The sequence below is a fragment of the Patiria miniata genome, unplaced genomic scaffold, assembly GCF_015706575.1.
Source record: "Patiria miniata isolate m_02_andy unplaced genomic scaffold, ASM1570657v1 HiC_scaffold_7, whole genome shotgun sequence".
In the NCBI taxonomy this organism is placed as follows: domain Eukaryota; kingdom Metazoa; phylum Echinodermata; class Asteroidea; order Valvatida; family Asterinidae; genus Patiria; species Patiria miniata.
Window position 1 is genome coordinate 11,432,162 of NW_024037074.1, and position 23,576 is coordinate 11,455,737.

At 41.8% G+C, this 23,576-nt stretch overlaps 2 protein-coding genes across 2 annotated transcripts; both read right to left on the minus strand.

The window, feature by feature from the left end:
• Positions 1 to 841: 841 nt before the first annotated feature.
• LOC119745926 (sulfotransferase 1C2-like) lies at positions 842 to 10,896 on the minus strand. The gene is made up of 10 exons (XM_038222606.1): positions 10,474 to 10,896; positions 9,388 to 9,611; positions 9,135 to 9,261; positions 8,267 to 8,361; positions 7,807 to 7,996; positions 4,851 to 5,074; positions 3,370 to 3,496; positions 2,495 to 2,589; positions 2,027 to 2,219; positions 842 to 1,941 (listed from the first exon to the last, which is right to left on the minus strand). Exons 1-10 carry the CDS (start codon positions 10,649 to 10,651, stop codon positions 1,841 to 1,843), a joined length of 1,554 nt encoding a protein of 517 aa, XP_038078534.1. The 5' UTR covers positions 10,652 to 10,896; the 3' UTR covers positions 842 to 1,840.
• Positions 10,897 to 11,231: 335 nt separating this feature from the next.
• On the minus strand, positions 11,232 to 22,353 carry LOC119745927 (sulfotransferase 1A1-like). Its single transcript, XM_038222607.1, has 10 exons — positions 21,801 to 22,353; positions 20,849 to 21,072; positions 20,245 to 20,371; positions 19,213 to 19,307; positions 18,426 to 18,615; positions 14,702 to 14,922; positions 14,109 to 14,235; positions 13,155 to 13,249; positions 12,422 to 12,614; positions 11,232 to 11,959 (listed from the first exon to the last, which is right to left on the minus strand). Exons 1-10 carry the CDS (start codon positions 21,973 to 21,975, stop codon positions 11,850 to 11,852), a joined length of 1,557 nt encoding a protein of 518 aa, XP_038078535.1. The 5' UTR covers positions 21,976 to 22,353; the 3' UTR covers positions 11,232 to 11,849.
• Positions 22,354 to 23,576: the final 1,223 nt, after the last annotated feature.

Consider the following 23,576-nt stretch of genomic DNA (forward strand, 5'->3'; position numbering starts at 1 on the left):
GTTTCAAGCAATTTCATTTTTCGGCCAAAATTGAAAACAATGCAAGGGGTTAGCCTTACATTTTTGATCAAATTTGGCTAAAAATTGACTTTTCTCCAAACAACTCAGAAATGTCTTTGGATGCAACAGGAACATGAATCGACCTTCAGACGCTGAAAATATTGAAGATTTGGGCAAAAATCACCGATTTATGGAGACAAATATGAATTATTTTCACTAATTTTGACACAAATTAATCGCGCCATCTTTCTTTTCAATGCCCAATCTGCCCCAAATTCCAGTTCGAATGTGCTCTAAGGACCTTAAGGCATCTTCCCTGCAAGTTTCAAGCAATTTAATTTTTCGGCCAAAATTGAAATGTCTTCGGATGCAAGAGGAACATCTTCGGTTGCAAGAGGAACATCAATCGACCTTTAGACGCTAAAAATATTGAAGATTTGGGCAAAAATCACCGATTTATGGAGACAAATATGAATAATTTTCACTAATTTTGACACAAATTAATCGTGCCATCTTTCTTTTAAATGCCCAATCTGTCCCAAATTCCAGTTCGAATGTGTTCTAGGGACCTTCAGACATCTTCTCTGCAAGTTTCAAGCAATTTCATTTTTCGGCCAAAATTGAAAAAAATGCAAGGGGTTAGCCTTACATTTTCAATGAAATTAGGACAAAAAAATGGCGGTTCTCGAAACAGCCCAGAACTGGGTTTGCATGCACCAGGAGCATCCAAAAAAAGCCTCTTCCCAAATGACTGAGAAGTATTTAATGAGGCAAAGGCATCAAATGATATTCATAGAGATATTATATTGAAAAATTGGAAATACTATTTATTCACGAATATAAGATAATTTTACAATTGGTTAAATCAATTTTTGATACTCTATTTCTCTTGAAATGCATATTGGCGGAGAAAAACCTCTGCAACTGTTCCCTGAAAGTTTCAAGCAATTCCATTTTACAATTAAATTATAAAGTAATATTTGAAAAAAGATATCAGACCATATTCATATACTATTTCATTTTACCATTTGGTCAAAATATTCCATTATGGTAAAAAGTATAATTGCCATTACATCTCAAACAATGAACATTTCATGGGAGGTATTATGGTTAAAAGAAAGGGTAATGGAAAAAGTGCCTAAATGGCTTGGTAACTGTTTGCTACCTCCATCAAATTATTACTTGGAAACAAGCACATTATATATCGGTTCGGTATTACATCTGCGTATGCGTAGAATGATTTTTTACAACGGAGAAAACTGCACAATATTCTAGTTTTTTAACGTAAATTAAAGTTCGACATTATGTTCTTGATTTGTACAATAGTATAGATCCGCCATATTGTCCCGATGCCTTACTTATAAACTCATGACGCGCACATGTGCATGCGCAATTAGACCTATTCTATAAAACTATTTCAGTCTTTAATTTCGATAAATAAAACACTATATTGGGTTGCTGATTCGTGAAATACTTAGCGCACGCACTTGAGAACGGTTTGTGGTATCTGGATCACTGTTCTGCGATCGGAGATTGCAACACGCGAACTACTGATAACCTCAACTCCAAATGGTCGACTAGAAACATTGTCGACTGTGCGCGTTCGACAGACCTTTTGCGTTGAGGCGGAGATAGAGGGTAATGATTTTGTATGGCTTCGATAGGTGAAGGTAACCCTTTGTGCGTTCATTGTTACTACAAAAGATCTAACTCTGAGATCTAAATCTCAAGTCCATTGGTGTAAACTATAGTCCATATTAATCTTCAATTTCTTAGCGAACTTGCTCTTGACAGGCAAACTTTTCATCATCAGCAACACGCTCTCTTGTTTTTGCTCGACCTAAAGTTTCAGACCCAAGTCGGCCATCTTTTGTAGGTAGAATTCGTCGAACGCCTCGCTCTGAGCTACAGTAAACGTATTCTTCCAATCGCCAACAACCCCTGAAAGCATTCAATTAAAAGAATCAGTAAATGGCACATCCAAAGAAATCTAGGCTGTTGTTCAAGATATTTGACTTGTACCAACCTTTTCTCAACAAGTTCGCCGCTCCAATTTTGCCTTCCACTGTCCTTCCCGGTGATGACGACACTTCTCCGGCGACGTGGTAGCGCGTCTTCATGCTCTTCACGGTCACCAAGTCGACGATCTTGTCGATCACCTCGTCCGACAAAGGGCGCCCTAGGAAGTCAGCAACCTGAATGACAGCTCCGCGAGTGTCCTATTTAGTCAAAAATGTAAACATAAGAACATGAGCAGTTTGTTGTGACCACAATCAGGAATATTTATTTTTACAAATTTGTCTTTAAACCTTGTCCGTTGTTTATCAGTCCGTTGTTTATCATTACAAAGTAAATCCTTTTGCATTATTCCAAGAGAAAGCTGGCTGGGTTTCACCGGATCGGTGCAAATAATATCAGTTGTTTTTTACGTTTTATTTTCTTTCAGCGCAAATTATGTCACCAAAAGTTCATGTATTTCTTATTGATTGCTTACCGCCTTCATGTCTTCGTATTTCAGAAACAGATACTGCTTGTTGTGCCGCTCAGTCAGGTACTCGGCCACGTGATCAAACCAAGGCGAGAACTGAACTAAATTCGAGGGGGAAATGACGAAGAGATGTACTGAACAGCTTAAATCGCCAGAGTTATGGAAGGGCGCGAAAACCCGACCCAATGCAGCCGAACCCAACCCGACCTCACCTGAGCCAGCTCAACCCAATCAAACCCAACCCGACCCATCTCAGCCCAAACAAACAAGCCCAACCCGAACCCAACCAACCCCTCCTAACCCAACCCAACACAACACAACCAAACCAACCCAACTCAACACAACCCAACCAATAACAACCCAAGCAAACACAACCCAGCCGAAATAAAGCCCAAGCAAACCCCCTCATCCCAACGAGACCCAACTCAACCAAACCTAAACCAACCCAGCCCAACTGAACTCTACCCAACCCAGGCCATTACAAACCCAGTCTAACCCAACCCAACCAAAGCAAACCGACCCAAAACCCAACTCAACCCAACCAAAGACAACCGGAGCAAACCCAACCCAGCCGAAATCAGCCCAACCAAACCCCTCATCCCAACGAGACCCAACCCAACCCAACCCAACCCACGCTAAATCACTCCCAACCTAAACACACCCAGCCCAACTAGGCCATTCAAACTGGATCCACCCCTGCTAGCCCTCCTAAAATATAGGCTCTAAAACCGCGCTTGCAAACAAACCCAGCCTATAGCCCAACAACAGCAAGCCCAATCATACCAAAGCTAATGAAAGCCCACGCAACCCAGACCACGTCAACTGCATGCTCAGCTTTTAATCATTGAATTTTACTTGAAATGTGCAAAGATATGGAATACCTTTGTCCGAGAACAGATTTGTGTGTAGACTTTCTTCGAAGGTGAGCTGGCTACCCGGTCTCATTCCTTTCGTAAAGTGGAAATAGGAAACTTGCGAGTCCTTCAGATTCCGAATGACGACGATCACCTTCATTTGAAAAGAAAGAAAGAAAGAAAGAAAGAAAGAAGATAATGATGATGATGATGATGTCAAGATGGGGATAACGGGGCTGATGGGGATAACGGGGCTGATGATGATGTTGATGATGATGGTAAAATCAAGCTCCAAACTTTGCGTCTAAAGTAAGAATGACAAGGAAGGTATTGAATGTAAAGCCGTGTAGGCTACAGAAATATACCGAAATATATACCGACATCAAAATTATTTTCCACCGATTTTAAGTCATTAAAGTGTTAGCTAGTGCGCCTCACGTGAAACCAAGCTTTTCAACCAACGAACATTGAGTAAGCCATTGCTTTAGGTGGCACTGCGCTCGCGCGCATGTATAACGCATGTGGTGCGCAACCCAACCCTATTGGTCGATGAAACATTGAGAGCCCGGGTATGTAACACCTGTGAGGCTAAGTTCCACCTCATACAGTGATTGTTGCATATTAAGCCAAGTTCGCGCAAGGACTATGGTTGACCAATGGTTAACTAACGTTTGCCCGAACTCTGTCTAGTCGACGATGGTTGACTACGCTAGTCGACTATTTGGAACCAGCCTACTGGGGTTGGTTGCTTCGCTGGTAACCAATAGCCGCGCGCATCCATAACGCTAGCAGAGAGCCAGGATCCAGAAGTTTTGCGATGACATTTTGACCAGCGTTTGACTAGAGACGTTCGCACATTGCTATCAGTGTGCAGGCGTAAGGTACGTCACAAATCAACCACTAGTCGACTAATGGTCCTTGCCCGAACTTGGCCTTTGTTTAGCAGACAGAATGTAAACAAGAAATGACTAGGGCGCCCTCTGTCTATCCCTGTGTTGTTGCTAGAAAAGTCTGAATAAAGAGCCGCACTGGTGTTTCTTGTACCCTCCAAATTACTGTTCTCCCATCGTCTCTTTTGCCTGCGCCGGGTCACGCAACAGTGATAGTTTTTTTTTTAGGTATAGAGCAGATCATTTGTCAGTTGTGCCTTTTTTTTCGTTTGAAGCAACAGAAGTGCTCAAAATCTAAAGAATGGCACAATTTTATGGAGCTGCTGAACAGTTAGCAAAAAAAAGTTGTGCTTATATAGCAGAAAATCATGCTGATCTTAAGCACTGTCTGATCGCATCGTGTATGCCTTACTTTTCCTTTCCTTTCACGATCGTGAAGGAATCTCTCATTTATACGAACTGAAAAACAGCTTTTCCGATTTTTTGCCAAAAATTCTACAAACTCTCAACCAGTAGGAGTGGGAGAAGGGGAACATGCCAATTTCTCTCGGCATTTTGTTTGTTTGGTTGGTTGGGGTGTTTGTTTGTTTGTATATTTGATTTGAACACCAAACTCACCTTTCCCTTGCCCTGAAGCAGTTGATCGGGAAGAAATCTCTTCGGGGCGTGAGTGACAAGAACGCGAGGTGATTCCCAAGATGGCGCCGCCTTGTAGCGGGGTACCTTGTTTTCACTCCGGAACGCTTCAAATTCAATCGGCATCGGCTGCTGTGCCCGATCCACCGCATCCAAGTTGCCGTCATGGTGAACAAGGTGACATATTTCGGCAACCCAGTGAGTTCCTGCATATTGGGTAAAAGCACCAATCAAATATAGTGACTGAATTTCCTTTTAAAATGAAGTTTTGTCAAAGGAAGTTCTATACTGGCTTCAGGTCGGTGCGCTGTTTATGGAAAAAACGTGTCCGCACTTCACGTCCAGTGACTGCACTGCATACACGGGCGTCGCCAGAATTTTTTCGGGGGGGGGGGGGGCAAAGCAATTTCTTAATTTTTCCATTATATTTTCAATTTATCACAAGTTTTCCAAGCGTGAGCAGAGGAGCATTTGCCCTTAACACCCCCCCCCCCCATCAAACAAATGTTCAAGATAAGTAAGGTGTGCCTCTATAAGCATTGGCTTCCCTAGATCCTGCCTCCATCTAATTTAAACAGATACTGAAATTGACAGACAACTTGCGCTGTCCGAGTCGGAAAAGAAACTCGTGCAATTCTTTGATGTCCCCTCCGGGACACCGTAGCCTACACTTCTTTGACCTACCCGCTTTCGGCCAGGTTGCAACCCAAACGTCGTCGTCTCTGACTTCGAAATTCTTCACGGCATTCAGAGACTGCTCAGTCGTCAACCCCTTCGGCCACCATACCCCCTGTATGCAGACGTCACCTAACCTCCATTTAGGCTCCTCGTCGGTTTGGGATTGACTGGGGTTCTGTGACATTTCAGCAAAAAGGGGATCGCACGGTTTCACTTGTAATCCTCGTATGTCAGGGTACGTCTGTTGGTGATCCAACAACACGTCAACACGCACATACGCCTACACATACTTGATTCAAGTCTGACATCGCACCGTACGCTTAGACGTACCGGCACCTTTACACGGTCAAGGACGACGATGGAAACGCCCCGTGTGAATCAAGTTGACACAGCCATGTCAATAATTACAACCTTTAGAATTGGAATAAAATACACTGATTTCAAAGTCCACACAATGCTGATAGCTAGCCCAAACCATTGCCTAAACCAACGCACAATGCAGCCGCAGCCATTGAAAGTGCAAAATTCCCAATCCGTCCAAAATTGCAGTTCGAATGTGTTCTAGGGACCTTCCGGCATCTTCCCTGAAAGTTTCAAGCAAATTCATTTTTCGGCCAAAATTGAAAAAAATTGCAAGGGGTTAGCCTTACATTTTCAATGAAATTGGGACAAGAAAATGGCGGTTCTCGAAACAGCCCAGAACTGGGTTTGCATGCACCAGGAGCATCCAAAAAAGCCTCTTCCCAAATGACTTAGAAGTATTTTATTAGGCAAAGGCATCAAATGATATTCATACTATTGAAATGAAAATACTATTTATTCAGGAATATAAGATAATTTTACAATTGGTAAAACAATTTTTTTTTGATGCTCTATTTCTCTTGAAATGCATATTGGCGGAGAAAAACCTCTGCAAATGTTCCCTGAAAGTTTCAAGCCATTCCATTTTACAATTAAATTATAAAATAATATTTGAAAAAAGAAATCAGACCATATTCATATACTATTTCAATTTACCATTTGGTCAAAATATTCCATTAAGGTAAAAAGTATAATTGCCATTACATCTCAAACAATGAACATTTCATGGGAGGTAGTATGGTTAAAAGAAAGGGTAATGGAAAAAGTGCTTAAATTGCTTGGTAACTGTTTGCAACCTCCATAAAATTATTACTTGGAAACAAGCACATTATATATCGGTTCGGTATTACATTCTGCGTATGCGTAGGATGATTTTCACAGCGGAGCAAACTGCACATTATTCTAGTTTTTTAACGTAAATTAAATTTCGACATGATGTTCTTGATTTGTACAATAGTATATATCAGCCATATTGTCCCGATGCCTTACTTATAAACTCATGACGTGCATATGCGCATGCGCAATTAGACCTATTCTATAAAACTATTTCAGTCTTTAAGTTCGATAAATAAAACACTATTAGTTTCAGCTGATTGTTAGTAATTTAGAGACGATTTAGAGATCCGTTTGATCTAGTAGATTCTTAAGTAATCTGACAGCATGAGAGCTTTCCTGAGAGAAGTTATATACTCGTTGGATTCTGTAAACACAGATAATTATTCGTTTAAAGGGACATTCATTTGTCTGGATTTTCCGCTGGATTTTCCGTTCTTCATGATTCAAAGTCTGTCAGTTATTAATACAGTTTGAGAATATTTCCTATGGTTGCTGGTTCGTGAGATATACTTAGCGCATGCGCACGCACGTCAGAACGTTTCGTGGTACCTGGCTCACTGTTCTACGATCGGAGATTGCAACACGCAAAACTACTGATAACCTCGACTCCAAATGGTCGACTAGATTCTAAACATTGTCGACTGTGCGTGTTCGACATACTGTATGCGTTGAGGCGGAGTTAGAAGGCAATGGCTTAGATAGGTGAAGGTAAACCCTTTGTGCGTTCATTGTTACTACAAAAGATCTAACTCTGAGATCTAAATCTTAAGTCTTTTGTGTAAACTATAGTCCATATTAATCTTCAATTTCTTAGCGAACTTGCTCCTGACAGGCAAACTTTTAATCATCAGCAACACGCTCTCTGGTTTTTGCCCGATCTAAAGTTTCAGACCCAAGTCCGCCATCTTTTGTTGGTAGAATTCGTCGAACGCCTCGCTCTGAGCTACAGTAAACGTATTCTTCCAATCGCCAACAACCCCTGAAAAATTCAATTTAAAGAATCAGTAAATGGCACATCCAAAGAAATCTAGGCTGTTGTTCAAGATATTCGACTTGTACCAACCTTTTCTCATCAAGCTCGTCGCTCCAATTTTGCCTTCCACTCCCCTTCCCGGTGACGACTCTTCTCCGGCGACGTGGTAGCGCGTCTTCATGCTCTTCACGGTCACCAAGTCGACGATCTTGTCGATCACCTCGTCCGACAGAGGGCGCCCTAGGAAGTCAGCAACCTGAATGACAGCTCCGCGAGTGTCCTATTTAGTTAAAAATGTAAACATATTAGAACATGAGCAGTTTGTTGTGACCACAATCAGGAATATTTATTTTACAAAATTGTCTTTAAACCTTGTCCGTTGTTTATCAGTCCGTTGTTTATCAGTACAAAGTATTTGCATTATTCCAAGAGAAAGTTGGCTGGGTTTCACCGGCTCGGTGCAAATAATATCAGTTGTTTTTTACGTTTTATTTTCTTTCAGCGCAAATTATTTCACTAAAAGTTCATGTATTTCTTATTGATTGCTTACCGCCTTCATGTCTTCGTATTTCAGAAACAGATACTGCTTGTTGTGCCGCTCAGTCAGGTACTCGGCCACGTGATCAAACCAAGGCGAGAACTGAACTATAAATTCGAGGGGGAAGTGACAGAAGAGATGTACTGAGTTATGGAAGGGCGCGAAAACCCGACCCAATGCAGCCGAACCCAACCCGACCTCACCTGAGCCAGCTCAGCCCAATCAAACCCAACCCGACCCATCTCAACCCAAACAAACAAGCCCAACTCCAACCCAACCAACCCCTCCTAACCCAACTCAACACAACACAACCAAACCAACCCAACTCAACACAACCCAACCAATAACAACCCAAGCAAACACAACCCAGCCGAAATAAAGCCCAACCAATCCCCCTCATTCCAACGAGACCCAACTCAACCAAACCTAAACCAACCCAGCCCAACTGAACTCTACCCAACCCAGGCCATTCAAACCCAGTCTATCCCAACCCAACCAAAGCAAACCGACCCATAACCCAACTCAACCCAACCAAAGACAACCGGAGCAAACCCAACCCAGCCGAAATCTGCCCAACCAAACCCCCTCATCCCAAACGAGACCCAACCCAACCCAACCCAACCCAACCCACGCTAAATCACTCCCAACCTAAACACGCCCAGCCTAACTAGGCCATTCAAACTGGATCCACCCCTGCTAGCCCCCCCCCTAAAATATTGGCTCTAAAACCGCGCTTGCATTCAAACCCAGCCTATATAGCCCAACAACAGCAAGCCCAATCATACCAAAGCTCATGAAAACCCACGCAACCCAAAACCACGTCAACTGCTCAGCTTTTAATCATTGAATTTTACTTGAAAAGTGCAAAGATATGGAATACCTTTGTCCGAGAAAAGATTTGCGTGTAGACTTTCTTCGAACGTGAGCTGGCTACCCGGAAACATTCCTTTCGTAAAGTGGAAATATGAAACTTGCGAGTCCTTCAGATTCCGAATGACGACGATCACCTTCATTTGAAAAAAAAAGAAAAGAAAGAAGATTATGATAATAATGATGTCAAGATGGTGATAACGGGGCTGATGATGATGTTGATGATGATGGTACAATCCATTTGATTTGAACACCAAACTCACCTTTCCCTTGCCCTGAAGCAGTTGATCGGGAAGGAATCTCTTCGGGACGTGAGTGACAAGAACGCGAGGTGATTCCCAAGATGGCGCCGCCTTGTAGCGGGGTACCTTGTTTTCATTCCGGTGAGCTTCAAATTCCATCGGCATCGGCTGCTGTGCCCGGTCCACCGCATCCAAGTCGCCGTCATGGTGAATGAGGTGGCATATTTCGGCAACCCAATGAGTTCCTGCATATTGGGTAAAAAAAAAGCACCAATCAAATATATTAAAATGAAGTTTTGTCAAAGGAAGTTCTATACTGGCATCAGGTCGGTGCGCTGTTTATGGGAAAAAACGTATCTGCACTTCACGTCCAGTGACTGCACTGCATACACGGGCGTCGCCAGACTTTTTTCCGGGGGGGGGGACAAAGCAATTTTTTTCCCAAAAATTTCTTAATTTTTCCATTATCTTCTCAAATTTAAATGAAGTAAAAAAGTGCATTTTTCAATAAACGCGAAACGAAAACAATTCACACACATCCCTATGTGATTTGTTTTCGTTTTGCTGAAAGAACACGTACTTACCTTTTTGTGATCCGTGGACAGAGCTCTAAAGCGGTGGATGCGTTTAGTCCGTAACTTGAAAAGTACATGAGTGATTTGAATGATTTTTATATACTTAAAAGAAAGCTTATGTATTGAGCTTTCATATCCTAGATTTTGAAAGTGCTACATTCAGAACTTCACTAAAACAATGGTCCCGACATTTGGGTTTCGTTGTTTGTTTTTTTTGACTCACCCTAGCTGTAGTTAATACTGAAAAGAAATGCAACAAAAGCCCCGTTACGGTACAAAATTATTGTGTAAGAATTTGGTTGGCCTTAATTTTCTTCCTTTGATTTCTCATGCGTTCTTTCTCGTCCATTTACATGTTTAAGATAAGTAAGGTGTGCCTCTATAAGCATTGGCTTCCCTAGATCCTGCCTCCATTTAATTTAAACAGATACTGAAATGGACAGAAACTTGCGCTGTCCGAGTCGGAAAAGAAACTCGTGCAATTCTTTGATGTCCCCTCCGGGACACCGTAGCCTATACTTCTTTGACCTACCCGCTTTCGGCCAGGTTGCAACCCAAACGTCGTCGTCTCTGACTTCGAAATTCTTCACGGCATTCAGAGACTGCTCAGTCACCAACTCTTTGGGCCACCATACCCCCTGTATGCAGACGTCACCTAACCTCCATTTCGGCTTCTCGTCGGTTTGGGATTGACTGGGGTTCTGTGACATTTCAGCAAAAAGGGGATCGCACGGTTTCACTTGTAATCCTCTTATGTCAGGGTACGTCTGTTTGTGATCTAACAACACGTCAACACGTATATACGCCTACACAGACTTGATTCAAGTCTGACATCGCACCGTACGCCAAGACGTACCGGCACCTGTACACGGTCAAGGACGACGATGGAAACGCACCGTGTGAATCAAGTTGACACAGCAATGTCAATAATTATAACCTTTAGAATTGGAATAAAAAACACTGATTTCAAAGTCCACTCAATGCTGATAGCTAGCCTAAACCAAGGCACAATGTAGCCATTGAAAGTGCACTGTGGTTCCACGCGGGGATATACGCATGAGCAGACACGCTGTATCATTTTATTGGATGCGGTTTACTTATAGCTTTCCCGTGTATGTTCGTACACGGGTTTCACTCGAGGAACCTACGAAATGAGGTTTGGATTTTGTTCAAACTGTGCCCAAAATTTGTGGCCGCAGAAAAATATGTATTATTTTTTTGGGTGGTGGGGGTGAGGTGTGGGGGTGGGGGTACTGCCTATTTTGACGTTGGTGGCGCCATTTATACCCCTACAATACTACTGGTTCAATTTAAATTTTTGGCCATAATTTGACTTAAAGTGGGGTACTTCTCAATCACAATTTCTACGAAATGGGGATGATTTTATTGTCACATTGAATTTTATCACACCCTATTGATATGAAATATATGTTATGAATAACACTTGAACGACAACATTTTAAACCGTCAGATACAGTTTGAGAACATTAACGGCATCACAGAGAGTCACTGTTATTATATTTATATGGCTGGGTTAAAAGCAAACGATGACGACAAATTGTTCCAATCCGAATCACGATGGTAAAACGACGCAATCCATAATAGACCTTCGACAATACAGGTCAATCCGCGGATTACCAGGTTGTGTTTAGCTGGTATACCCTTATTTTTTCGTAACACAGCATGGCTGCAGTAAATTTGTGCAAAATGTTTCAAACTTAAGTACGACTTGTTCGACACCTTCACGATCTACCTGCATTGAAACAACACAAATACTCATACTCGTAAATCGAAAGCGGTAGCATGTGAGGCGGGCTATTAAATATTACAGTTCTGAGTTCTTGAACGGAGTGCTTTAAAAGGCACTTTTGAAGTGGGCAATGTGACAGCAGCTTCTAGGTTTATCTTTTACTTGAACTGCAGTTTCAGACCCAAGTCCGTCATCTTCCGTCGGTACAGCTCGTCAAAAGCCTCGTTCTGAGCTACAGTAAACGTAGTCTTCCAATCGCCAACAACCCCTGAAAAATCAATTAAAAAAAAACTTCAGTAAATGAAACATCCCCCCCCCAAAAAAAAATCTAGATAAGGCCAAAAACATTAAGTTTCTGGTTTCTGGTATGCGCGCGTGTCGCCGTAGCCATGCGCGTCGGCAAAATGAGAATTTTTTTTTTTCAATAAAAGATGATGTCTCAAAACCGCCAAACTCACTGGTTTGACTGGAACCCTGCTGCTGCACAATTTTAACGTGTTTTTAGATGGGGTTATGATCGAGAATAAGCTTTATGTGGCCTCTCTGGACTCCCATATTATTTGCACTAAGTTTAGTCGGTCACCATTTGCAGTCATCAGCCGACATTTGAAGCCAAAAAAACAGGTAAAAAAAAAAGCCGCGTCGCCACTTTTTGGGCAAGCTCCATACCAGAAACCCGAGACCTTTTTTTGGCCTAAACTTGTTAAAAATGTTCGAAAATTGTACCAACCTTTTCTCATCAGGTTGGGCGCACCGACTTTGCCTTCCTTTCCGGATCCTGGTGCCTTGAAGCCTTCTCCGGAGACATTATACCTCGTCTTCATGCTCTTCACGGTCACTAAGCCGACGATCTTGTCGATCACATCGTCCGACAGAGGGCGCCCTAGGAAGTCAGCAACCTGAATGACAGCTCCGCGAGTGTCCTATTTAGCCAGAATGTGAACAAGAAATTAAGCATTATGCGACCACAATCAGAAATATATTCAGTTTTAATACTAACTTCAAGCGAGAGAGTTTGTCTTTAAACCTCCGTTGTTTAGGAAAAAAATTCCTTTTACAAAAAAAGGAAACTCAGCAGGACCATTTTTGTAATGAAGTTCTGCATGTAGCGTTTTCAATATCTAGGATATGAAAGCCCAATTAACAAACTTTCTTGTAGTGCAAAAATCATTCAACTCGCTCACGTGCTTTTTAAGATACAGAATTTTAAACACAGACGTTGTTTTACAGTTCTGTCCACTGATCACAAAAAGCAAGTGTTTTTATCTCGGCAAAACCAAAGTAATTTACGTACATCCCTATGTGGTGCCAAGGCCCTCATGGAGAACAGTTCTTTGATGGCTATACGTAAAAGTACATGGATATATAGTAAAATCGACCGAGATTTAGAGAGTTTTCTTGTATCTCTTTCAGCATAAACGTATTGTGTGTTTCATATATAAGTCCCACTTTTGATGACTTACCGCCTTCATGTCTTCATATTTCAGAAACAGATACTGCTTGTTGTGCCGCTCAGTCAGGTACTCGGCAACGTGATCAAACCATGGCGAGAACGAAACTAGATTCAAAGATGAAGGACACACTGTAGATAATTTCATATTATTAAACAGCTTTATATCGTCCGAGTTCTGATAGTGTCTAGAGGTGTGCAAACCCGACCCAACCCAGCCGAACCAACCTGCCCCAACCGAACCAAAGAACGCCATCAACCCAAACCCAAGTCAACTTAACCCAAACCAAACCAAACCTAATCGAACCTTACCCAGCCAAAACCAACCCCAATCAAACCCATTCCAGCCCAACCAGACCTGACCCAACCCAACCAATGGCAACCTAACCTAACCCAACCCAATCCAACCTAACCGAACCCATTCCAACCCAACCCTGACCCATTACCTAAAGTAATTAACCCAACTTAACCCAACCTAACCTAGCCAGCCCAATTGCTCAAACCTAATCCAACCTAACCCATCCAAACAGCCCAATCAAACCTAACCCAACCAAAAGCAACCCAATCAAACCAAACCAAATTCAACCCATCGAGACCTAACCCAAACCAACCCAACCCATTTCCTTTAAGTAACCCATCTTAATCCCAAGCCAACCCAACCCAGCCAGCCCAATTGCCCAAACCCAACTGAACCTAACCCATCCAAACATTCCAATCAAACCTCACTCAACCAAAACCATGAAACCCAACCAAACCAATCCAACCCAACAATACCCGACCCAATACCTAATCCAACCTAACCCAACCCAAAATAGCCAGCTCGAACGTACCAACCTAGCCCAACCGAGCCCACACACAAACCAAGCCCAATCCAACCAAACACAATCAAAGCCATGCACCCAACCCAAACCACGTCAACCGCTCAACATTTTAAATCGTTGAATTTTAACTTGAATGAATGGAATACCGTTTTCCGAGAACAGATTTTCTTGCAGACTGTCCTCGAAAGTTTCCGGTCTACCTGGAAACATTCCTTTCGTAAAGTAGAAATTTGAAACGAGCGTGTCCTTCAGATTCCGAATGACAACGATCACCTAATTCATAAAAAAAGAGTTATTAAATACTGTTAATTCTGGTGATAGAATGATAACATACCGTTAATTCTGGTGATAAAATGATAACATATATTCCGGTGATAAAATGATAACATATTGTCAATTCTGGTGATAAAATCCTACCCCAAAACTTTGCGTCAAAAGGAATGTTGAAAATGGGGAGGGGTGTATTCAAATCAAATTCCTATAGAATACAGCTTGAACATTTAAATCTACTGTCAATTTATGTGAAATTATTTCTTTTCAGAGCATTGAATTCGCTGCCAAAGCAAAACCCACATAAATTTTGTTAATAACAAAGCCATTACGTCATTAGGTCGCAGGTCTATTGTAGCTTTGCTCACGAGATCCATGTTTGCCGTCCCGATTTTGCTTTTAAAAAATTCTCAGGCCAGCCCGTTGCAGTCTGCCACTCTGCCCCATGGCTACGCCACTGATGGCTTACCTTTCCCTTTCCTTCCAGCAGTTGATTGGGAAGGAATCTCTTTGGGACGTGAGTAACAAGAACACGAGGCGATTTCCAAGATGGCGCCGTCTTGAAGCGGGGAACTCTCCCAGACGGGTCCGTGTCAAATTCCATCGGCATTGGCTGCTGGGCCCGGTCCACCTCCTCCAAGTTGCCGTCATGGTGAACAAGGTGGCATATTTCGGCAACCCAGTGAGTTCCTGGATAATGGTAGAAACAATTAACTATATCACGATTACCAATTTCCTTTCAAAAAAAGGAAAGTAATTCTATCAGATACAATAGGTGGTTTATGATAGAAAAGTATCAGCGCTTCACGTCCATTCCCGTTGGTTGCAGTATACATGAAGTGTGAATTGATTAAAATAGTGATACATGCGATTAGGAAGATACAGAAGTATACAGGAGGTTCTAATATTTACCAGAATTTATACGGTGTTTTTCCATTTGAAAAGACATTTTGTGCGACATGAAAAACGAGGAAGTCAGCTGATCCGAGGAAAATTTGCTCAATAGTGGGCAATACACTGCAAAAACTGCAGTATTAAATTCACATTATTTGGTATCTATATATGACCATCTGGTGTTAAATTTTACTGTTGTTGTCCTATACAGATAGCGAATGGTGTTAAATTAACACTGCCGTTTTTGCAGTGTAGTTTCCACCTTTTCCTCAAGCTTGATTAACTCATTTAAGAGGTTATGTTGACAAAAACACGTCGTGATCGGCGAAAGAAAAGTTCAATGATGTTAGAACAAAATCTAGCATTTAAAACGTTTAGGCTATGTTCTCAGTTTTGTATTACGCGAGGCAGGCCCCTCGAATTCTTCACCGTCTAAAGATCATACAATAATTCCTCTCATTATTTGGTGTATTGCTTTTTAAATGGAAATACATTTTTTTTATTGAAATTGACATCAACACTGAAAGAAGCCGTCGTATCGTAAGAGAAATGATCGTATCTTTGATGTGCCATCCAGGAAACCGTACACTGACCTACCCGCTTTCGGATAGGTTGCCACCCATACGTCGTCATCTCTGACTTCGAAATTCTTCACGGCATTCAGAGACTGCTCAGTCACCAACTCTTTCGGCCACCATACCCCCTGTATGCAGACACGCCAGGTTGGTGGCTTCTTGTCGGCTGGAGATTGGCTGGGATTCTGTGCCATGTTAGCAACAACAGGATCAAACGATTTTTCAAACTGAAATCATTGCGTGCCTTTACTGACCTATTAAGATCATGTTGGCCATATGCCGAAACGTACCTGTTGATACGTAGACTTATTTCACATCTCATTACACGCATAGAGCGTTACTTGTATGGGTTTGATAAACGAAACAGATATCAAATCGTGTTTGAATCAAGTCTACACGGCACAGGAACGCTGAACCCTCAATGTCAATATTACCTTTGGAATATTGGACTAAAATGGAGTCTCAAACGCATGACAATACTGATAACCTAGATCAACACACCGTGCCGATTGGTACCAACAATTTCGATCACTAGTTAACTAGGATCTATGAAATATATAGCTTTTTTTCTTCTTAGCAACCATTTAAAAACGAATGCATTGGTCTTGTTCCACGCATGGATACGCATGAGCATGCAAGTTGTAGCATCGGGCGATTCACAATGGAGTGCGCCACCAAAAGTTTGCCACGGAGAACTTATTTTTCCCAGTGCATTACGGAAGATGGTCGACAAATTTGCAGCGCGGGACATTTGAAATTGTTAATTTTTCCGGTCAGCAGTTTTGTAAGCGTATGATGATGCAATTCTGTCCATTTTCCTCTCCTCTTACCAATAATGGTGTTTTTTTGTAAGGTGGCAAAACGCTATGCCCAATCTATTACAAATGAGCCCAAACTAGTTGTCTACTGTCTCTTTCAAATGGACCATGTTTTGTCCACATTTAACTTGATAAATGGATACACCATGGCAATTAACTCTTGATGCGCACTGCATTGTGAATCGCACAAAATTAACACAAACTCTAAGATGTCTCCAAAAAACAAAGGTTTTTTTTTTTGGTGCTGCCGGAGATTCGGCGAGAGACTGATCGGTTTCTGGTTTATTAAATTTTAATAACATGACAACTCTCGGACCGACAATTATGTGCAACATTTTGGACAACTTTCATTAAGTAAATGTCATTCATTTCAGACAAAATTTTCAGCCGAAAAACGTTACATTCTGGTTCGGCCAGCGCCAAAACCTTACTCAGCCCACAATTTCAACGAAATGGAATGATTAAATTCTCATATAAGTGATAGAAAATGTATTATTGAAGAACATTTGAAAACAACAAAACTTTAAACCATCAGACACAGTTTGAAACATTTAAACGCAAAACTAGGCACTCTAATCTAGTCTGGGTGGAAAATTAATTACAAGTCTTATGGGTGCACTTCATTGTGAATAGCACAAAATTAACACAAACTCTAAGATGTCTCCAAAAAACAAAGGGTTTTTGTTTGGTGCTGCCGGAGATTCGGCGAGAGACTGATCTGTTTCTGGTTTATTAAATTTTAATAACATGACAACTCTCGGACCGACAATTATGTGCAACATTTTGGACAACTTTCATTAAGTAAATGTCATTCATTTCAGACAAAATTTTCAGCCGAAAAACGTTACATTCTGGTTCGGCCAGCGCCAAAACCTTACTCAGCCCACAATTTCAACGAAATGGAATGATTAAATTCTCATATAAGTGATAGAAAATGTATTATTGAAGAACATTTGAAAACGACAAAACTTTAAACCATCAGACACAGTTTGAAACATTTAAACGCAAAACTAGGCACTCTAATCTAGTCTGGGTGGAAAATTAATTACAAGTCTTATGGGTGCACTTCATTGTGAATCGCACAAAATTAACACAAACTCTAAGATGTCTCCAAAAAACAAAGGGTTTTTGTTTGGTGCTGCCGGAGATTCGGCGAGAGACTGATCTGTTTCTGGTTTATTAAATTTTAATAACATGACAACTCTCGGACCGACAATTATGTGCAACATTTTGGACAACTTTCATTAAGTAAATGTCATTCATTTCAGACAAAATTTTCAGCCGAAAAACGTTACATTCTTCTGGCCAGCGCCAAAACCTTACTCAGCCCACAATTTCAACGAAATGGAATGATTAAATTCTCACATAAGTGATAGAAAATGTATTATTAAAGAACATTTGAAAACAACAAAACTTTAAACCATCAGACACAGTTTGAAACATTTAAACGCAAAACTAGGCACTCTAATCTAGTCTGGGTGGAAAATTAATTACAAGTCTTATGGGTGCACTTCTGACACCAAAATCTGTAAATACCTGCGCGTGAGCTCATTATTTTGTGATTCCACAAATAATTTGTATAAGGGGTCCTTAGGACAGACTGTAGGGAGATCAAGCATTTGTGACTGGTGGCTTCCAACTCGGGGATATTTGAAGAAGAGCAAATTAAGCAGCTTCCAGGATTTACTTTTTGGCTACTCGAACTGCAATTTCAGACCTAAGCCTGTCATCTTCTGTCGGTAAAGCTCGTCAAATGCTTCGTTCTGAGCTACAGTAAACGTAGTCTTCCAATCGCCAATGATACCTGGGAAAAAATAGGGAGAAAGGATTAGGTATACGGCCTTATGACACATCCCGACACACTAGGCTTAGGCCTACTTTTTCAAGATGTCATCATTGTACCAACCTTTTCTCATCAGTGCCGGCGCACCAACTTTGCCTTCCTTTCCGGTTCCGGGTACCGACACTTCTCCGGCGACGTTGTACCTCGTCTTCATGCTTTTCACGGTCACCATGTCGACGATCTTGTCGATCACCTCGTCCGACAGAAGGCGCCCAAGGAAGTCGGCGACCTGAATGACGGCTCCTCGAGTGTCCTGTTGATGTTTAAAACGCTGAGTATATATATACACCAACAAATTGGGGGCTTAATTCCGGCGATTCACAATGCCGGTGCGCCACCACGAGTTGGCCATGGAAAGTCAATTTTTTAGGTTTACGGTCGACAAAACATGGCCCATTTGAATGAGTGTCAGTAGACAATTAGGGCCTACTTGAGCTAATTTGTCATATTTTGGGGCATAGCGTTCTGCCGCCTTACAAAAAAAAACACCATATTTGTAAAAAGAAAAGAAAGGGGCAAACATAAGATTAATACTCGATTCATACGCTTACTATATGACCGGACAAAAATTAATGAACAATTTCGAATATGTCCAGCCACCATCTTCCACAATGCTCTGGGAAAAATGAGCTCTCCGTGGTAAACTCTGGGTGGCGCACGGCATTGTGAATCGCTCAAACTTGAAAATGGGAAGTAAAAAAACCCCCACACGATCCTGTGCACGTGGCATCACCACGTGCACCTCTCAAATGCTACACTGTTTCCCGCCCCTCCCCGCCCCGGGTACAGGGAACCAGACTACAAGTGCCACACTATTGGGCGGTCCTAGTAGGAGAACAATTTAACATACCGCCTTCATGTCTTCGTACTTGAGAATCAGATACTGCTTGTTGTGCCGCTCAGCCCAGTACTCGGTCACATGATCAAACCAGGGCGAAAATTGGACTAAATATATAATACAAAGGAAAAACGGAGAAAGGGGAATTTCAGCAGGAGAGTAGTTTTACTTTAAGCAGAACAATTCTGCCACAATTCTAACCAAACTCATTATTTCATCAGTGCTCACTGCAAGCCATTGGGGGCGCTGTAATATTGGAGTTTCCACTATATAATAAGGGAATAAATGTGTTTTTAGAAGGTATTATAACACTCTGTTTAAAACGGTGTGAGTCTGGATGGGTGATAATTACCTTTGGCTTCGCCTCGGGTAATTAATATGTTTAATACCTACGGAACACATATTTATTCCCATTCATAAATACCTTTTTGGTAAAAAACAAAACAAATCCTTTCGGTCCAAAAATCAAAACAATTAAAAAACTAGACGTTGTTAACCATTTTGTTCAACAATTTTACTTCACGTTTACGAAACACCCCTCTGACTATAATATGGAATGACACTCCACAATAATTCCACCTCCATGGTCGCGCATACCGCGCGATGTCGCGCAAAACGCAGCTGGTCATATTGCGCTTGCATACGTGGGGAATTCGAACATTCAACCAATGAAACGTAAAAGGCACCGGATTTCATGGGAGTCCAAATTTCATGTGACACTGGAAAAGTGTTTAAGACCAGCTAGCCATGTCTTTATCATCCGTTTAAGACCGGCCACGTGACGGGCTCTCGACCAATAGGAATGCGTAAACGGTCTTAGGTATTTATGAATATGCGATCAATGGTATAACTAGCAGGAAAATATTTATCAAAACAATGCATTTACTTTACTTCCAATATAAGATCGTCAAAATTTGATGAAAAAAATAACTTTTGATTCACGCCCATACTCCCAAAACTCATTCTTGAATGGCTTATTCTTATTATCAAATACTTCAATAATTAATTAACTTTTACATACGGGCGCAAAATGCTGTCAAATACCTTTCTCCGTAAACGCATATCTCGCCAGGCCTTCTTCGAATGTCAGTTTGTTTTGCGGGAACATCCCTGTGGTAAAATGATAGTAGGATACCAGGGAGTCCTTGGGATTCCGGATGACGTTGATAACCTGCAAGATGAAGTTATGATTGTGTTACCAGCGAACTTGGCTTGAGAATGAATGAGGCTATGATGAACCCGAAAAGGTTGATTTTGCACGGTTTTCTTTCGAGTGTTTTGTGCCTTCATTTTGTGACGTAAGAAGTAAAGACAGCTAGCTTTGAACAAAAGGAATAGGCCTAACCACGTCTCCGACACAAGCTCTCAACCAGTATCATGTTGCGGCCATCTTGTTTTTCCATTTAAATCAACGTCACCAAAGCGAGGCATGAAGGGAAAAAGTCTGGTTCCTTTTTACACACACAAAAATTGTCATTCAGTACTGTAATTGCATACATGGAACATGACTGGAATGGTGGCAGCATGATAAAGGTCTATAGGAGGAATGAAGTGAATCAAGATGTACCAAATTCTCATTACATTTTTGCACGTTTGTTTGTTTGTTTACATACTTTGGTGATATAAAATACTTGAGAAACAACCTCACCTTTCCCTTGCCCTGAAGTACTTGATCGGGAAGGAATCTCTTCGGGACGTGAGTGACAAGCACGCGAGGTGATTTCCAAGATGGCGCCGTCTTGTATCGGGGGACTCTGTTCTCGGCCTTGTCCACGTCAAACTCCAACGGCATCGGCTGCTGCGCCCGATCAACCTTTTCCAGGTCCCCATTATTCAGAATTAGGTGACATATTTCAGCAACCCAGTGCGTTCCTGAAAATAACAGGAAAACCCATCACTTAATGCTGATGATACTTAAAACTCGAGGTATTTTTAAGCCACTTGAATCGAAAGCTAGGAAGCCTTACAATCCCAATAAAGGAAGCCTCGAACTTGAAGAAACTTCTCAGTAACCATAGGATGCGAAGATAGCTTTCTAGATACCAAAACGCGGCCTCGACTCAGATTCGACCTTTTAGCTCATGTCCTGCTAATATGAAATCGAATCCTGTACAAAATCAAGTTACAGTGTTTCTGTTACATCACCTGAACTGTGCCACTGCGCGAAAACTATTATGCTCATCCACAGTTGGATAGACCTCACTACAGCTAACTATATAGTTTGACCATGCATAGGCTACATCAATGTGTTGGGCATGAATATAATAATAGCTTAATCTACAGTTGCATGAAACAAAGTTGGCACAAATGCCACGGATGGGATGTAACGTTTATATTTCACTTGCGGGAATGCGCAATAGGCATCCAAAAACGGCGGGTCTCATACTCATATATCAACCTTGAATGAGGCCGTGTTTTTGAAAATCCACTCAGTAAAAAGGGGTGCACACCTATGCTCCCCAAGACATGTACCGATGTTCCCCGAAATCCTTACCAGATCCTTACCCTAACCCTAATGATTTTGGGGAACATCGGTATAGGTGAACATAGGTATTGGGGACATCGGTTAGACCCCAACAAAAAGACAAACTAAGCCATACCTGCTTTTGGCCAGGTCGCAATCCACACGTCGTCGTCGCGGACGTCGAAGTTTTTGACGGCATCCAGCGCCTGCTCAGACACAAAGCTCGGCCACCAAACCCCGCCTATGCAGACATCATCTTGGGGCACAGGTACATGACTAGCGGCGGTTTGGCTGGAATCTAGCGCTGCCATCTTGGCTTGACTAATTTCCAAAGATTGAAGCCCGAGACAAGACACGATTTTGAGTACAAACAAATCAATGATCTCATTGACCTATCGCTTAGCGAGTTAGCCGCGCACGCCCCTTATAGCTAGGCACCCCTACGGAATTGTGTACGTTATACGTTTTGTATTATCACGTACAATTGGATAGTATTTCACAAGCTGCTTTTAATAACGCGATTCTACCGCGATAGGTCAATTTAATTCATTGGAAGTAAGTCGAAATTCGAGTGAAAACGCGATCTATTCGACTGAAGGAAATTCACGGTATATCGTCTCGTCCCTAATTTCAGTTGGACGCAGTGAATTTTCACTCAAATACAGTCAATGTTCACTCTGGAAATAAGAGAGTACTCGATAAAAATGTGCCGAGTCACACCACGAGTGTACTGTACATACACGTACGTACATGTACATGTACATGTACATGTACATCTGCACTCATCTGTACGACACATACATTGTACATGTACATGTACATGTATATGTACTGTACAGTGTACAGCACACAACTCGCCGAGATTTGTATGCCATGTCACCTTTGAACTTGGTTTTATAACGGGAACCCTTACTCAACCTCGTCCCCAGGGGTTACTTTATTTTCAACACTGTACCCCTGGATGGAAACTTATTATTGTATCCTGATTTAATTGATATCAGTAACGGATTTATATCGTGTATTGGTGTGTTTTGATTTCAAACGGAGTAGGCTATGAGTCCAATCCATCTCACAAACAATCATCCCTTGTCCATTTCGCTTATATTAATAGGCCTATGTAATATGGTACTTTACTGCATATTGGCTGGATATGGAGAACTTTGCCATGTGCAGAAAATCAAAGCCCTGCATGCTCTGCGGTCAACGGTGCATTGACCCGGCGACCTACACAGCCCCACTGCGTAGACCGGACTATACATAAACAGCAGGTCGATCCTCTGAACAAAAGCGATGTCTGATTTGACAAGAAAAGGACCCTTTTCTCAACCAATCAAAACGGTTGTAACATGAAAGGAAAGCTTAATTATTGTGTTCTCTTTCAGAAACCGTGCGAGGTAACTGTATGCGACCGGGTTCACACGTGTGCCGTTCGAAGAAGTAAACCCGCACCCTCAAAAATCGGGGAAATGTGCCGTGACCTCCATAGGAAACGCGAAATTTTCACTGAGTTGCCCGTTTTTCAATGGAAAAGTACACATAATTATTCGCCTAATTAATCATGAAGAAATTATATTCATGTGAAAGAGGAAACTCTATATTTTGTGATGCAATGCGAGGGAGTAAGTTTATTAACCGACACACTTTCCGCATATTAACGAAAGTTTGCTCAGAGCGCCTGGACATGAGCCAGTCTTCCCACGTAAACAGAGCTGCACTATAGTGGCGAGTGAGCAAATGCTCCCTAGTTCTCCATATTAGTGGGTTGAACATTTGAACTTTGAATTTTTTTTCATATTTTCGTAACACACGCCGCGACGAATTGATTTCTTTTTTATTTGCCCCAGACACTGCATGCAAAAACAAACGCCCATGTTAAGCACAGTTCCCCCCCCCCCCAACAAAAAATATTCAA

What these genes read in the sequence shown, in the direction of transcription:
- LOC119745926 (XM_038222606.1), bottom strand. Translation starts at nt 10,651, where the DNA reads ATGTCACAGAACCCCAGTCAATCCCAAACCGACGAGAAGCCGAAATGG. An exon ending in TGCTTCAGGGCAAGGGAAAG is followed by an intron (nt 9,262 to 9,387) that starts GTGAGTTTGGTG and finishes TTTCAAATGAAG; the next exon opens with GTGATCGTCGTCATTCGGAA. An exon ending in AATACGAAGACATGAAGGCG is followed by an intron (nt 2,220 to 2,494) that starts GTAAGCAATCAA and finishes TTGACTAAATAG; the next exon opens with GACACTCGCGGAGCTGTCAT.
- LOC119745927 (XM_038222607.1), bottom strand. Translation starts at nt 21,975, where the DNA reads ATGGCAGCGCTAGATTCCAGCCAAACCGCCGCTAGTCATGTACCTGTG. An exon ending in TACTTCAGGGCAAGGGAAAG is followed by an intron (nt 20,372 to 20,848) that starts GTGAGGTTGTTT and finishes TTCATCTTGCAG; the next exon opens with GTTATCAACGTCATCCGGAA. An exon ending in TGCTGGAAGGAAAGGGAAAG is followed by an intron (nt 14,236 to 14,701) that starts GTAAGCCATCAG and finishes TTTATGAATTAG; the next exon opens with GTGATCGTTGTCATTCGGAA.